At 40.6% G+C, this 16,141-nt stretch overlaps 1 protein-coding gene across 5 annotated transcripts in view; it reads right to left on the bottom strand.

Moving 5' to 3' along the window:
- The window catches only part of DOCK10 (dedicator of cytokinesis 10), a 321,880-nt gene that overhangs the window by 180,672 nt on the left and 125,067 nt on the right, over positions 1-16,141 (bottom strand). For all 5 annotated transcript variants that reach the window (XM_088845240.1, XM_088845248.1, XM_088845234.1 and 2 more), the window contains exon 2: positions 8,025-8,144. In XM_088845240.1, coding sequence (XP_088701366.1) covers positions 8,025-8,144 — 120 coding nt within the window. The remainder of the gene's footprint in view (positions 1-8,024; positions 8,145-16,141) is intronic.

The following is a 16,141-nucleotide window of genomic DNA, read 5'->3' as shown; positions in this document are numbered from 1 at the left end:
AGTTACTCTATATCCTTGAACAAGAGCCTTTCCAAATCTCAGCTTCATTGGTTTGTAAATGAGAGGAATATTCTAACTTAGAATAATCTAGTTTGACAAAGACTCTTACTGAGCTTTTAAATTTCAATCACAATGTTCTTGCATGAACACCAAGAGCCATTTAAAGTCTGATTTCAGGCTAAGAAACCAAGGATTAAAAAGAGGTTGACATTCCTATAAAATGTTAGGCTGTGTCTCTGTAAGAGACAAAAGAAGAAGAAAATAAAACACTCATGGCTTTTCTGCTTTTCCATTTAAGACATATTAAGGTCTGTATTTCTGCTTCCTCTGACAAAATGACCCATGTGGTTGAGCATGGAAGTCCCCACATACCAGACTGCTTTTTATAGCTAAAAACATTCTATGAAAGAACAAATGTTAAATCACAACTAAGTTCTGCTAATAAGTCATGAAAAATGCAGGATATATTCGTCAGCCCTGAGACTACTTCTCTGAACTACTGATATGAAGAAAGGATTTGAAAAGATCATGTCAACTCTCTCGAGAGGCTATTTCGGAAGTGTAATATAAACCTATGACTTTGAGAATGCCACTGACCGGTGCTGAAAGTCTCACCTTTCAAGCCGGCTTCTTGGTCATGTCGGTATCCTTGCTGTCTACAACACAGCTCACAGAAAACTGGGCTAGGAAACTGAGTGGAAACAGCAGTGTGGCTGGGGTGGGCAGGATGGAAATACAGGTGATAGGGTGGCCTTTACACAGCATTGGTATTGCTTTTGAACCCCTGAACTTTCTTCTTTAAGGTTTTTACATCTCCTAGAAATGATGCCACTTCAGTCTTTCTGTATCTTTTGCTCAGAAAGAAACTCATTTCTGGCTTTCTCACTTTTTTGTTCTGCTGTTTTGTATCAGCCTCTCCTTCAATGGAATCACTCCACAATATGAATCAGTGTGTCCTTGAAACTGTTCTTTAGCTCTTGTTTTTTTCCCTACTCTCTTTGCCTATTTGTGAAGCCACAATTTGGTGACTAAGTTCTTCATTTTTTGGTCTTCAGTTTCTACTACTACCAGTTTCAAAAAGAAAGATGAGAAAAACAAGAGTAGCAAACACAATTATTGAAGGAATATGTGTTTTTGAAATGAATGAGTTAATAAACACATCTAGACTGCTTATTCCAAGAAACCATTATGATGCAAGCACTACAGAAGATCACACTGCCTGCTTCTAGAACCCACACACCAGAGGAAGTATTTCTACCTCATGGGCCAAGAAAGGAAAATACTTCTACTTCAGTTTCTTAATCTAGAAGAAGACGATGTTAATTCAATGTTCAACAATCTTTATTGAATGCCCATGAGCCAGATGTTGTGTTGGGTACTTAAAATACAGATATGAATTGATTTCTCCCTTGCCTAGTAACAGAAAGCTAGTGAATAAGTACATGGTGTTACAGGGAGGAAATCAGCCTTTGTTGATGGCGGCTAAGTGCCGGTCAATGTACTGCAAGGAATGAGCCTCTGGGGAAGAGGATTATGATCGTAGTGCAGTTTTTTTAAGGTTAAGATGTGTCAGAGACGAAAGTAGCATATTAGTGATCACCACAAAGTCAATGACTTCATTCCTTTATTCTCAAATTTCGTTTCAGAATGGCCCTTTTGGTTGCTAAAAGTACTCAAAATTATATTCTAAAACAATAACCTAAGAGATTTCCCTGGCAATCCGGTGGTTAACACTCTCTGCTTCCAAAGCAGGGGACGTGAGTCCAATTCCTGGTCAGGGAATTAAGCTCCCATATGCCACATCGCCAGAGAAGGCAATGGCAACCCACTCCAGTACTCTTGCCTGGAAAATCCCATGGACAGAGGAGCCTGGTGGGCTGCAGTCCATGGGGTCGCTAAGAGTTGGACACAACTGAGTGACTTCACTTTCACTTTTCACTTTCATGCCTTGGAGAAGGAAATGGCAACCCACTCCAGTGTTCTTGCCTGGAGAATCTCAGGGATGGGGGAGCCTGGTGGGCTGCCGTCAATGGGGTCGCACAGAGTCGGATAAGACTGAAGCGACTTAGCAGCAGCAGCATGCCACATGGCACAGCCAAAAATAAATAAATTAAAAATTAAAAATCTACATGTGTCTGAAAGATAATTCATGAAATAAATATTCATTTTCTCTTTGCTTGGTGCCAAGTGCCATTCCAGTTGCTGGGGGCCTCGCCATGATCAAGACAGGGACATTCCTGCTTTAGGTTACTCTTTGATGGTGAGAAACATGTGACAGGAGTGAAAAAGCAAATTGAGATATTTCCAGGCACTGGTAAGTGTTATAAACAGAAGCAAATGGGGGATGTGAGTGAAACAGGGTGGGGGTGGAGTAATGTAGGTTGGAAGTCAAGGATGGTTCTTTGAAGAGGTAGCATTTGAACTGAATCATGAATGTAAGATAGGAAGTCCTTGTGCAGGGTGCATAAAGGTCCCACAGAGCAGGTGGGCTTGGCAGGTTCAGTGAGCACAAAGAATGTTAGGTGACTGGGTAGTGACCGAGGGAAACAGGACTGGAAGATAAGTACTCAGCAATCATCAGTAGTCAGATGAGAAGTTGGATTTGACTCTAAAGGCAATGGGAAACCGCTGGAAAGTTTTAACTAGAAGTGTAGCATAGCTGTTGTTGCTATTCAGTTGCTAAGTTGTGTCTGACTCTTTGTGACCCCATGGACTGCAGCACACCAGGTTTCCCTGTCCTTCCTTATCTCCCAGAGTTTGCTCAAACTCATGTCCATTGAGTTGGTGGTGCCATCCAATCATTTCATCCTCTGTCCCCGCCTTCTCCTTTTGCTTTTATTCTTTCCCAGCATCAGGGTCTTTTCCAATGACTCAGCTCTTCACATCAGGTGGCCAAAGTGTTAGAGCTTCAGCTTCAGCACCAATCTTTCCAATGAATATTCAGGGTTGATTTCCTTTAGGGATGACCAGTTTGATCCCCTTGCTGTTCAAGGGATTGTCAAGAGTCTTCCCCAGCAGCACAATTCCAAAGCATCAATTCTTCAGTACTCAGTCTTCATGGTCTAATTCTCAGATGCATACATGACTACTGGAAAAACCATAGCTTTGACTACAGACTTTTGTCAGTAAAGTGATGTCTTTGCTTTTTAATATCCTGTCCTGGTTTGTTATAGCTTTTCTTTCAAAGAGGAAAGCGAAAGTGAAAGTGTTAGTCACTCAGTTGTGTCTGACTCTTTGTGATCCCATGGACTATAGCCCACCAGGCTTCTCTGCTCATGGAATTCTCCAGGCAAGAATACTGGAGTGGGTTGTCATTTCCTTCTCCAGGGGATCTTCCTGATCCAAGGATTGAACCTGGGTCTTCTGCATTGCAGGTAGATTCTTTACCATCTGAGCCACTAGGGAAGAGGAAGTGTCTTTTAATTTCAAGGTTGCAGTTACCATCCACAGTGATTCTGACGCCCAAGAAAATAAAATCTGTCACTGTTTCTTTCCACTTTTTCCCCATCTATTTGCCATCAAGTGATGGGAATGATGTCATGATCTTTGTTTTCTGAAAGCTGAGTTTTAAGCCAACTTTTTTGCTTTCCTCATTCATCAAGAGGCTTTTTAGTTCCGCTTCACATTTTGCATTAGAGTGGCATTATTTGCATATCTAAGGTTGTTGATCTTTCACCTGGAAATCTTGATTCCAGTTTGTGAGTCATTCAGGCCAGCATTACACATGATGTACTCTGCATATAAGTTAAATAAGCAGGGTGACAATATACAGCCTTGACATACTCCTTTCTCAATTTTGAACCAGTCCATTGTTCCATGTCCATGGCATTATCTGATTGTATTTCCAAAAGCTTCCTTTGAATAAATCAAAGCAAGGCAAAGAAGGATGCAGGAAGACCAGTCAAAGGCTATATCTGGGGATACAGATGAAAAAGGATGATAATGGCTTGGGTCAGCAGTGTACATGGAATACTGCCTTGGTAAAAAATTATCTCCTTTAAGGGGTATCGAGGACCAGATCAAGCCCTTGTCTCTTGTTATTTCTTCACCATGAGCATTCTTAATCGACTTTAATTTTCATCCATATTAGGGCTCACACTCCTTAAACATGGGGCTTTTGCTTTTCTTGTCAGTCTCTCTTGTCTAGGAAGTGCTATTCTATATTCAGCACCTCGTGGGTGCTGAATAAATATTGATTAAACAAACCAAGTGATGAATCATGTCTGCTGCAGTGTGGGTGCTTGGTAACGTGGAAACACAGAAGTGAGCTGGATTCTTCCAGCTATAAGGCACAACCAGAAAGGACATTTGGAAGGAGAGTGGGAAGCTTGGGACTGCTTCCCGTCCTTTCATTCTGAGGAGCCACCTGGGAAGCCCAGAGAATCCTTACCCATCACTCAAGGATGGGCCTGGGAAATGATACCCTAGCCAGGTAAATGGAAGCCTTGCTGTTGCTCAGCAACACCTCTGAATGTGATGCAGGCTGTGGATGGAGCACACAGTGGCAGAGGGCATGTAAGGAAGGGTTTTACACAGAATCTGCCTGCAATTAGGGAAACCCCGGTTTGATTCCTGGCTTGGCAAGATCCCCTGGAAAAGGGATAGGCTACCCACTTCAGTGTTCTTGGGCTTCCCCTGTGGCTCAGCTGGTAAAGAATCTGCTTGCAGTGCGGGACACCTGGGTTCAATCCCTGGGTTGGGAAGATCCCCTGGAGAAGGGAAAGGCTACCCACTCCAGTATTCTGGCCTGGAGAATTCCATGGACAGTCCATGGAGTCACAAAGAGTTAGACACGACTAACCACAGTTTGTCAACTCTTACTTTGTAGAGTAGGAAAGAGGGAAAACAATTCATCTGAATATTGTTCAAAAGCCGACAACTTGATGTAATAATATTCAATGATATCCTTTTGTTTGTTAAAACACTGCTTCATGCAAATGAAAATTTATCTGTTTGTCTAATATGATATTTTCTGATAAGAGCGTGGCGTCCAATGTCTCGAGCACCTGCTAATTGCCAGCTATGCTCCCGTTAGCACTCCCAGCTTCATCTACACCCTGCTATGTGTTTTCCCTGCACAGACCAGATGAGCTTTTAATGACATACACCAGGTCATGTGCTGCCCTTCTTGAAACACTCCAATGACCTGCCACTTGCCTTTCGGATAAAATACAAATGTCTTACCTTGTCCTTGCCTGACCTCAACTCTGACCACTCTCTTGGTCCACCTATACCGCTCTTCAATCTCAGATCTCTCCAGGGCCTTTGCAGCAACTTCCTGCAGCCTGAAACCTTCCTTCCTTCCTTTCTCAGCTTTTAGCAGGGATGGTCCTCCTTGGGCATTCAGACCTCAGCTCAAATGTCAGCTTGTCAGAGGTGCCCTTGAGCATCCAGTCCAGCTTAGTTCTTCCCTTCATTATTTCTATTACTTGGCCCTGTTCATTCTTCACAGAACTCTGGTCTTTATCCAAATTATCTTGCTAATTAATTTATTTACTGTTCTTTTTTTTTGCCTGATTCCTTCTACTAGAAGGCAAGCTTCGTTAAAACAAGGTAATTTCTGCCTACTCACTGCTATTTTCCCATTCTGAGATTAATATCTAGCATTTGGTATTACAGTTTGTAATTTGTTGAATGAATAAAGGAAGGACATTTCGTGAGAGTGATAGAGTGTTCCATTGAGAACTGTGCTAGTATTTTACCCCAGCTGGGACTGAGGGTGACTGTGTATGACAGGGTAGGGGGGTTCGGTCGGGGAGGAAGACCATGGCTTTGAGAAATGGGTGAGTACCAGATTTTGGAAAATCCCTTGCAAAGCACTTTATTTGGAAGGCAATGGGGGTGGTCATAGAAGGGTCTTTGGCAAGTACAAGATGAAAGAACTCAGTGTACTTATTTAAATGTTTACTTCAGGAAAATAACAAAGTATGTTATGATATCCTTTGTTTACAGCATTAAGGATAGCGAAGGATGTAATCAGACCAGCCTTTGTTTAAATGAATGTGGAAAGATGCCAAAAAAATGAATTCAAATTAATGAAATGTTACATTGCATCTATATGCCTCTGTGCTTATTCCCTTTGTTGTGTTTAACTCTTTGTGACTCCAGGGACTGTAACCTGCCAGGCACCTCTGTCCATGGGGATTCTCCAGGCAAGATACTGGAGTAGGTTGCCATGCCCTCCTCCAGGGGATCTTCCCAACCCAGGGATTGAACCTAGGTCTCCCTCATTGCAGCCAGATTCTTTACCAGCTGGGCCACCAGGGAAGCCCAAGAATACTGGAGTGGGTGGCCTATCCCTTCGCCAGGGGATCTTCCCGACCCAGGAATCAAACTGGGGTCTCCTCCATTGCAGGCAGATTCTTTTCCAGCTGAGTTACCAGGGAAGCCCACATGCCTCTACTCTCTTTTTTAAAATATATATTTTCTATCATTTATTTTGGCCTTGCAGTATGGCATGTGGGATCTTAGTTCCCAGATTCGGGATTGAACCCATGCCACCTGCAGTGAAAGCACAAAGTTTTAACCACAGGACCGCCATGGAAGTCCCTCTACTCTCTTCTTGAATTGGGGGAACTTGGAGTAGCTTTTGACATATTTCTCAATAACAGAGCCAGAAGAAAAGGGGCTCCCAGTGTCAATTTTTTTGTGTATGCTATTTGACAAAAAGAGACTGTTCATCAAGGTTTACCTTTGGTCTGAAAGAAAAGGAGGATGTGGAATTAAAAAATAAAACTTGGTTCAACTTTGTGCTAGCAGTTCAGACCCTGTGGCCTGATCTGACCACGGAAATGAGATTTCTGCCCAAGATAAGTCTCTCTTAAATGTGTCAAATGCTCAAGTGAGAAACATTTAAAAGTCCAAAAAACAGATTAGAAGAGTTGCTTTTATTGCCAACAGATTTCTCCCATTACTTTACTCCTTTGCTCCCATTACTCCTTTCTCCTATTACTCCTGGTACTTGGAACAGAAAATTGTTGACTTCCAGTTATCTACTTGTTTATTAATCCATGGATAAATGTGAACAAAATGAACCTTTAGAAGCAAGAAGCCAGATCTGTCCCAAACACACGAGAAGGAATGGGGATTTGAGGTTGCATGAGGAAGTGTCAGTCCTGGGGCCCCAGCAACTTGTCAGAGGCTTCCAGGGACAATGGCTGTTTCTCAAGGTTACCTTGAAGTTGCCTTTTCATCTACTTTAAGATGATCAGGTTTGTAATGCTTAAGACTATTTTTCTCTTAGGGAAAAAAAAAAAAGGAAACATTGCTATCTTCCCGTTGAGATCTCTGTTATATAGATATTCACTAACAATTTAAACATGTTTTAGATGACCAGAGATGGAATGTTTGGGACACTTGGGTGCTCATCATCCATAATTTTACTGTGCGTGTCTCCAAAATGAATCTCCTTTTTATTCATTCACTCCACTACCCTCTGTGTGCCTATGAGCATTGTCCTTAAGGAGACACGTCTCTGATCATAAACCCTTCCATGAGGATACACTTGCCTACCTTTCCTTGTCCACAACTCAACAAAGGACAACCAAGATTAAGGGTGAATTTTTTAAAGAATTGTTTCTTTTGTGCCAGGAGATGCCCACCTCTGCTACTGGCTGGTTTCAGTTGCTTAGAAGCTTTCAGTTACAAATGGCCTAAGAGAGAAAGTGCTCTGTGAGGCCAGGTAAGTGGTGAGAAACCCAGATATTGGCAAGGACACAAGTACCACCTGGAGCCAGGCAGCACCCCATGCCCCTCCCATCCCAAGTGGCCACAGTATCACTGAGCCTCCAATCTTCCAACATTAGAAGGCCGTTGGGTACTTTCTATCATCAGATATGATGATGGTGACATTACTATGATGATAGTGATAGCTCCCTCTGTGGTGATGGCGATACAGGATGACCACAGGAAGAGGGCTGAGCTCCCCAAGTCTATAAGGAAAGACGGTGACCCAATTTGGGAGGATCTTATATCACCCTGCAGGGCCCTTCTGTACTTGGACAGCTTGAAATGACAATACTTACTGAAAAGTCGTTACTGGGGAAGAACAGGAGATCTCGAAGGGGATCATTCTGATAGGTCTTTTCAAGTTCTTCAATGACAGTTTCATAATCCAAAGGCTCGAGAAGCCGAGGCTTTTCTTGCTGCAGACAGAGAAAATATCATATTAACCACTGACACGTAAAATCTTGCTTCTTCTCAACATCTGGTTGGAGTTCATTTTTTAGAACCATCAAAGCTTTGACACCGTGCAGTCCTTTCGGGGGAGTCATGGAGACTCCAGGCATCTGGAGCAAAGCCACAGAAGTATTATTTCCAGATCTGAAATAATATGAGATCTTGACATACCTGACATCTCATTCAGTAATTTAAGCTGTTGGCACCGAGCCCCTCATGCACATGGTTTTCAGCCCTGTCACATCCCTGGAGCAGACAGTTGTGTAAACTTGATCTTTGTCAATGTGAAGAAAGGCATTCTGCTTACTTGCTCTAGTATTACGATGATCATCATCATTTTTGGTGAATTAGATACTTCCTTGAGAGGTCTACTTGGGTCTATTTCAAAACACTGACTCCTTGCTAGCAATCAAAGTATTACAGACCATCTTAGTTGTCACTGAAACATGGATCCTATGTCAGGATTAATTGCTTGGCTCTAAGCCTCTTTGCTGATATAGACAGAAGTTGGGTAATTCTCTAGTAAAATTGAACAACACAATTATTATGGATACAGTGTGGTGAAAATGGAGAAGAGTCTGAAAAAAATAGCCAGATAATCTCATCACATTATAGTCCTGAAGGCAAAAGAAAAGCACTTCCCTCAGAGAAGCTGCCCAAGAGATAAATGCCAGTGGGAGGAAGGTGGTTGTTTCATTCTATGGTTGATCTGTTTATCGCAAATAGAACTCACAAAGTGAGAAACTTGGAGTCCAAAGTAAAGAATAAAATATTACAGAAGACCAAGGACACAGTTTGAGTTCCCTTAGCCCTTGGATGAAGCATTCATGCAAACTAAATAAAAAGAGATGATTGGATTATTTGGGGGCTCCTGGAAGCTAGAGTGGTTGCCACGAAATATGCATGTTAAAGTGGTCTCATTAGTTCAGTTAAGTTGCTCAGTCATGTCCGACTCTTTGTGGCCCCATGGATTACAGTATGCCAGGCCTCCCTGTCCATCCCCAACTCCTGGAGCCTACTCAAACTCATGTCCATCAGTCGGTGATGCCATCCAACCATCTCATCCTCTGTTGCCCCTTTTTCCTCATAAATGAGAAAAAAATTTGTTTCATTGACCATGTCAATGACATCAACAGAACCTTTCCCATCAACCCCACGCCTCCCCACTCTGCAAAGCCACAGATTTAGCTTAAACTTCTAAAGCCTTCTTTGGAAGATCTGTGTTGGTAAAGCTCGAGAAACTGTTACCGATATTTTAATAATTGCTAATGAGCTCCTTAAAGTAGCAGTCAATGTTTTTTCCATATACAAACAAAACAAAATGTAACACAGTGGACCAACAACAAGGATTTCTATGTGCTTTCTGAATTAAGGTCAAACCAAACCGATTCTACAATGCTTAAGTAAACTGAGGACTATGAAAAATGAATTCTCACTCTGGAAGGGCCCTTCAATTAAGACTGCTGATTTAGCAAATGAAAATACAGAACTCTGTGTGGAGCTGGGAGAAAAGAAGAAATTTAGTTGCCCAACATAATCTATTTAGTGAAAGATATTTTCAAGTAGAAGATACACAGACACTATGGCATGATGGGTGAGTTTTTTAAAAAGTCCTTCTTGCATCTTTTCCCTGCCTTTTGATACGAGTATTCTATTTTAGACTTATTTTAAGTTCCAATTGCCTATTTTCCCAGGCAAAAATTAATTCCAAGGAACAGAGATTGATAGCTCAAGAGGCAAATGTAGGCTCCAGATGTTGCTTTTGGCTCACTTATTATATTTTTATTTTGCTTTGAGTGTCCTTGAGTAGTGGTATATCATTCAGTTCAGTTCAGTCGCTCAGTCGTGTCCGACTCTTTGTGACCCCATGAATCACAGCACGCCAGGCCTCCCTGTCCATCACCAACTCCTGGAGTTCACTCAACTCATGTCCATCGAATCGGTGATGCCATTCAGCCATCTCATTCTCTGTCGTCCCCTTCTCCTCCTGCCCCCAATCCCTCCCAGCATCAGACTCTTTTCCAGTGAGTCAACTTGTCGCATGAGGTGGCCAAAGTACTGGAGTTTCAGGTATATCATTACAGGTCAGTAATAGTCCTCAATAGCCTATCGCCTCTTACCTACAATGTTGCATTTTTTTTAACTTTTTATTTTATATTGGAGTATATTTGATTAACAATGTCGTGTTAGTTTCAGGTGCACAGCAAAGTGATTCAGTTAGGTTGTTACATAACGTTCAGCAGAATTCCCTGTGCTATAAGTAGGACCTCAATGGTTGTTTTAAACATAGCAGTGTGCATATGTCAGTCCCAAACTCCCTACCGATCCCTACCCCTCTCCCCTTCTCCCTTGGTAATCAGAGTACTGGAAGCCTTTGATTCTATATCTGTTTTGGTAAATAAGTTCATTTGTATCATAATGTCACATTTATATTGCCAGCTGCCCCAATAAGCCTTCAAGTTTGAAACAGCTGGCTTATTCTGGAACTTCTTCCCCCTTCCCCCAATAATGTGTAGGAAATGTAGCAAGTGAAAGAGAATGCATTGTAGAGGAGTTAGGGTGACTTATCTCTGCATCAACTTGGTTGGTTACACCCTGTTTCCTCCCTTTCTTCAGCTCGAGTGTCTCATGTCCTTCTACCAACAGCTCAAGATGTGACTACTTACACTTTCTCTTTTCTCTCCCTTTTTCACACCAGCATGAATAGGAGTGTGTAAGTATGGTTTGGTACACATGGCAATTTATTGGTTAAGGCAAATGACATAAGGATGTTCTAGGTCTTCTATAATCTTCTTCTCATTATCCTTTTAATTTTATCTCCCATTAGTCAAAAATTCAAGCATTAATAAACAACCCCATGTCAAGGACACCTTTCAAAGAAGATAATCTTTTTATCTATTATTTAATTATACTAGGGTCCAAACTCTATCCAAAATTAATCCCACATAAATTAGTACAATAAGAAAATAAAAATTCACAAATCATGGGTTATTGATAAGACCACAGGAAAACTAAATCCTAAACTCTTCTTAATATACACAATAAGTGGCATTGCCTGTAAGCATCTGTTCGAAGGTATATTTTTATCTATTCATTTCAGGCTCTGACATGCCAGACAATTAATGAATGACATTGTTAAACCTTTCCTGTTTAAAATGTTGCACCGAGGTTGTCCTGACGTTGGGCTGCAAAGCCTAGCAGCTCTGCTTCATATAATTTATCAAGTTTCAGACTCTGTGGGATAAGTAAAATCCCACCTTTTCAGAGAATGTGCTAAATGGTGTGTAATATTCAAGATGTTCAATGTTTCATTATTTGGAATATATGAGGTTTACACATAAAAATAACCCTGATACCTTCCATAGTACCTAGAGCCTGGGATTTGGTGATGCTTGCCAAGGATGCTTTCTGTATCTGTGATGGTGAGAATCCAGGTTACACAACCAGTAGTTCTCTCTGGGGCAAGAGAGCTCTTGGTTCTGTGTTTTGATTAAAGAGACAGATGTATACAAGGATGATGGGATCGGTTAATTTCTCACTACTGCTCCTTACAGAGACGTTGAGTGAAACTGGGAACTGAGCAGCACAGATTTATAGCTTTACAATGGTTGGGTTGTCCCTCCTGAATTTAATGTGCTTCTTGCTTTTGGAAATGCACCAACTGGGAGAAGGTATGTGCCAAGATTACTCTGAATTGGATTGGATTTTTATAGCACTTTTTACTCTTACTCTTTTCCTCTCAAATGAGTAATGAATTTCATTAGCTGTTCTAAAAATCACTCAAGGCATGGGAAAAGGCACCCACCAGTGCCTATTATTATGTGGCAGGGCTGGTGTTGTACCGCCGTGGGAATAGGGCTATTCTCCTGATGTGGTATGAAGACATTTGTTTGATCTACCTCCCCAAATCCACAGCTCTCTTCCAATTCGACTTCACAGCAGAAGAATGGACTCCTGTCATGAAAACAAATGCTTTCTTCCCCGCTCCTTATTCCACAGCTTCTCATGGAACACCAGCACAAGTCTAAGCCTTGCAATTGGTAAACCTGCCATCTTGGTAACAACCAAGGCTGCCAGAAGCTGTTTACTGGTCCAAGTAAGCATTGTCCATGCTTTAGCTAAAAATTCTAATTTTAGGAACACAGTGTTCCCTCACAAAGATCTGAATTATTTTCATAATTACAATTCAAAATCAAATGAGTATAGAAGTATTTAGACACTGAAGCATGTGTCTAAAGTTGAAGGTGGTAGTGGTTCAACTTCATGCATTTGGAGTACGTAATGCATAAAAAATCCAGTGACTTAATGTTCAACCTAAAGGAAATCAACCCTGAATACTCATTGGAAGGACTGATGCTGAAGCCGAAGCTCCAATACTTTGGCAACCTGATGTGAAGAGCCAACTCATTAGAAAAGACTCTGATGCTGGAAAGATTGAAGGCAGGAGGAAAAGGGGGTGGCAAAGGATGAGATGGTTGGATGGCATCACCGACTCAATGGACATAAGTTTGAGCAAACTTTGGGAGACAGTGAAGGACAGAGAAGCCTGTTGTGCTGCAGTCCATGGGGTCACAAAGAGTTGGACACGACTGAGTGATTGAACAACAACATCATCAGACTTTTCCTCTAGTTTTCCAACCTGTAAAATGGACATTTTAGTAGGAGCTACATCATAAGATTAAATGAGGTAATATTTGCTATGCTCTTAGAACAACACTATATCCATAGTACTTATTACATAAGTGTTAAGTAGATAAGGGCCACGAGTTTTAAATTTTCACTAGTCATAGATTTAAAGCACTTTTGTAAATTTAATGGATACAGAGAGCAAATAGTAGGTATTCAATAAATGTTGAGTAAATAAGTTTTTATGATTTCATCTAGGACATTAATTTTAAATAAATAGTCACATATATAATCTAAGATGAAACAAGAATACCTTTGCAACATTCCCTTTGTAACAAGACAGAGAAAATATATTTGCCTTAATCAAAGAGAGCTAAGAAAGGCAGGCAGGCTGGTGGAGGCTCTATCTAAAAAGACATTGAAAATAGGATAGGAGTTGGAAAAAAAAAATCAATGAATAACTGTGTGGTACATGCCATGATTCCCCCTTGTAACTTTTCAGATATTCAGTAAAGTTAGTTAAGTCACAACATTTTGCATGTGATTGGCTTTTGTGGGAGAATGTGAGGAGGCTGGAGTCTATGTTCAATATGGCATTGCTGCAAAAGGAAAGGCAATTAAAGGAGGTCAAATTTATCCTGACGATGGTTTTAGATTCTCACATATTGTGAGAATTTGAGTTCAGAACACCTAGATCTTTGACAGGTAATAAAATCTGAAGGACAAGGACAGCTAAAAATGTGAAACAATAAATTATTAAAGGTAAGGAATGACTAGGAAATTACAGCACATCCATTCTAAGAAAAAACATATATGCTTGTTAAAACAAGCAAAATTTCTTCTGCATTGTTGCTAAGTAAAAGTGGGATTAAATACTGCATGCTGAATAACTGTACAAGATTTTAAAAATTTAAAGAAAAAAACCCTAGAAATATATATCCATATATTATCAATTTTATATAGACGAGATTTAGGATTTTGCTATTTTGAGTTTTTGCATTTTCCAAATTTTCTTTAATGATCATTTGTTTCATCATGGTGAAAATGAACTTGACCTTTCAACACTCTCATGCTTCTGTGAAAACACTGGGGAGTTGCTTGGTTTTAAAAGTGTTTATCCTTTGAAAATCCACCAAAGAGGGAAAACTAGAAAAGTGCATGAAGTTGAACCACTACCAAATTCAAGTAATTAAAAAAAGAGAAATAAAACACTGGTGATAGGAGACCAGGGAAAATAACTACAGATTATGTATGTGCTTCTAGAAGCTAATGTCAGCAAGAAAGGGAAAAACAATTAGCAATTTATTATCGAAAGTATTTTGAGCTCTGTAGGGAACCATAAACACGTGGTAAGTTTCTTAAACAGTTCTGTGCCTTGGACCCTCTTGTAAAGGATCAGAAGGCAGAATCTCTAGCTGGAAGCCCAGGGTCTTTTACCTCCCAGCTAAATAACTTGGACAGTCATTTAAATTGAGACTTAGCGAGATCGACTCAAATCAAAGAGCAACTTCCTGCTTTCGGCAGTGCTGTTAAAAAGATCAAAGAGACGAAGTATGTGAGGGTGTTAAGGGAACCACCGATGCCAGGCAAATACTGATTTCTCTTTACTCAAAAACGATTGAAAATAACCACACATGTTTACCCCAAAATATATCCTAACATCAAGCCAAACCAACCAAACCAATGATACTAAATTTTTCATGTGCTAGAAACTGTCTTACATGCTTTTAATGTTTATTATCTAAATTTCCTTTAGAAACAAACAAACCTTGATATTTAGTGATTCTATTGGAAGCAAAAGAAGTAATAACATAAGGAAAAGCACTGAAATTAAAAATAGGGCTGTGTCTCATCTGTGTATAATATCTTCTGAATCAAGTCAGGCTGCCCTATGCCCAGTAGGAAGAAGAAAGGCAATCTACCTAATTATGTATATCAGCAATGAAAGTGACTTTGAAATTCTGCCTTTTATTTTCAGAAAAATTTTTCTTGTATTTATATTTTCAGATCAAAAGGAAAGGATTAAATTTAGGATTACTTTAGTATTAAACTCATTAGCTTTGCCAAGATAAATATCTAGACAACAATCAAAGTTAGAATTTCTTTCTGGAGCTCTAACCTACACACATGCAAGTCAAGCTTGTTAGCAACAGAGAATTAAGAGGATAGCTAAGGGTTTGAAATGGGTCTGATGGGATGGGAAATGGAGAAGAGTCTCCATAGCAAACACCTTGAGTTTGGGGCCACACATTTGTGCTGTTCAGGGTATTTAGGGAGCCAAACCTTGGTTACTCATCATTAGGGTTACTCTAGTTTGTTGATCTAAACTAGTTGCTTGGTTCTGCTTTTCAAAAAAATCTTATCTTTTCAAGAAACATTATTATGTAAAGAGATTTTCCCCCTACCTTTGAGATACTTCATATTTTTTCTGTGACATTGCAGTACCTCCTGTGATGTTAGTCTGCTGCTGCTACTGATGCTAAGTCGCTTCAGTCCTGTCCGACTCTGTGCGACCCCATAGACGGAAGCCCATCAGGCTCCCCTGTCCCTGGGATTCTCCAGGCAAGAACACTGGAGTGGGTTGCCATTTCCTTCTCCAATGCACGAAAGTGAAACGTGAAAGTGAAGTTGCTCAGTCGTGTCCGACTCTTAGCGATCCCATGGACTGCAGCCCACCAGGCTCCTCCCTCCATCCATGGGATTTTCCAGGCAAGAGTACTGGAGTGGGGTGCCATTGCCTTCTCTAGACTTCCTCTATTTTCCTTGATCACCCCTGTTACTTTCAGATATCTGAATCTTTATTCTAGTTTGAGTATTTATAACAATTGATTCTATATCTGAACGTCTTCGTCAGCTGACAAAACTATTCATCCTGGGTAGTGACCCAGAAAAACAAATAAAAATAGAATTTACTTCAGGACCAATACAGAAGCCTCTCGTAGGGCATGAGATGCAAATTAACATTGTCTTCACATTGTGACACACAGACAAATAGCTAAGGGTGAGGATCCATAGGGTCTTTAGACAGACCTCGAAAAAATAAAAACCAAAAAAACCAAACCAATCTCCACATCACCAAAACAAACTAGAAACAACACAGCTGTTAATTAATTTCAGTGTTATCAAGATAATGGATTACATTTCTTAAAGGAAATAAAAGCTCTAAATGACACATGGATTCGTTAGATCTTAAGTTCATCAGGACCCTTTGGCCTTTGTGTAACTGGAATGGAACCAACTTCCACACTATTTGTGTTTAAAACAAACAAGAAAATTGCAGAGAGCCCGTACAGCTGGATCCATGGCCACAGCTGTCAGCCTGTGGTTGTGTGACAGA

Source organism: Moschus berezovskii, chromosome 2 (assembly GCF_049115385.1).
Source record: "Moschus berezovskii isolate FMDL1 chromosome 2, NW_MosBer_1.0, whole genome shotgun sequence".
NCBI lineage: Eukaryota > Metazoa > Chordata > Mammalia > Artiodactyla > Moschidae > Moschus > Moschus berezovskii.
The sequence above is the reverse complement of the archived record's forward strand: the minus strand, read 5'-3'. Positions and strand labels throughout refer to the sequence as shown.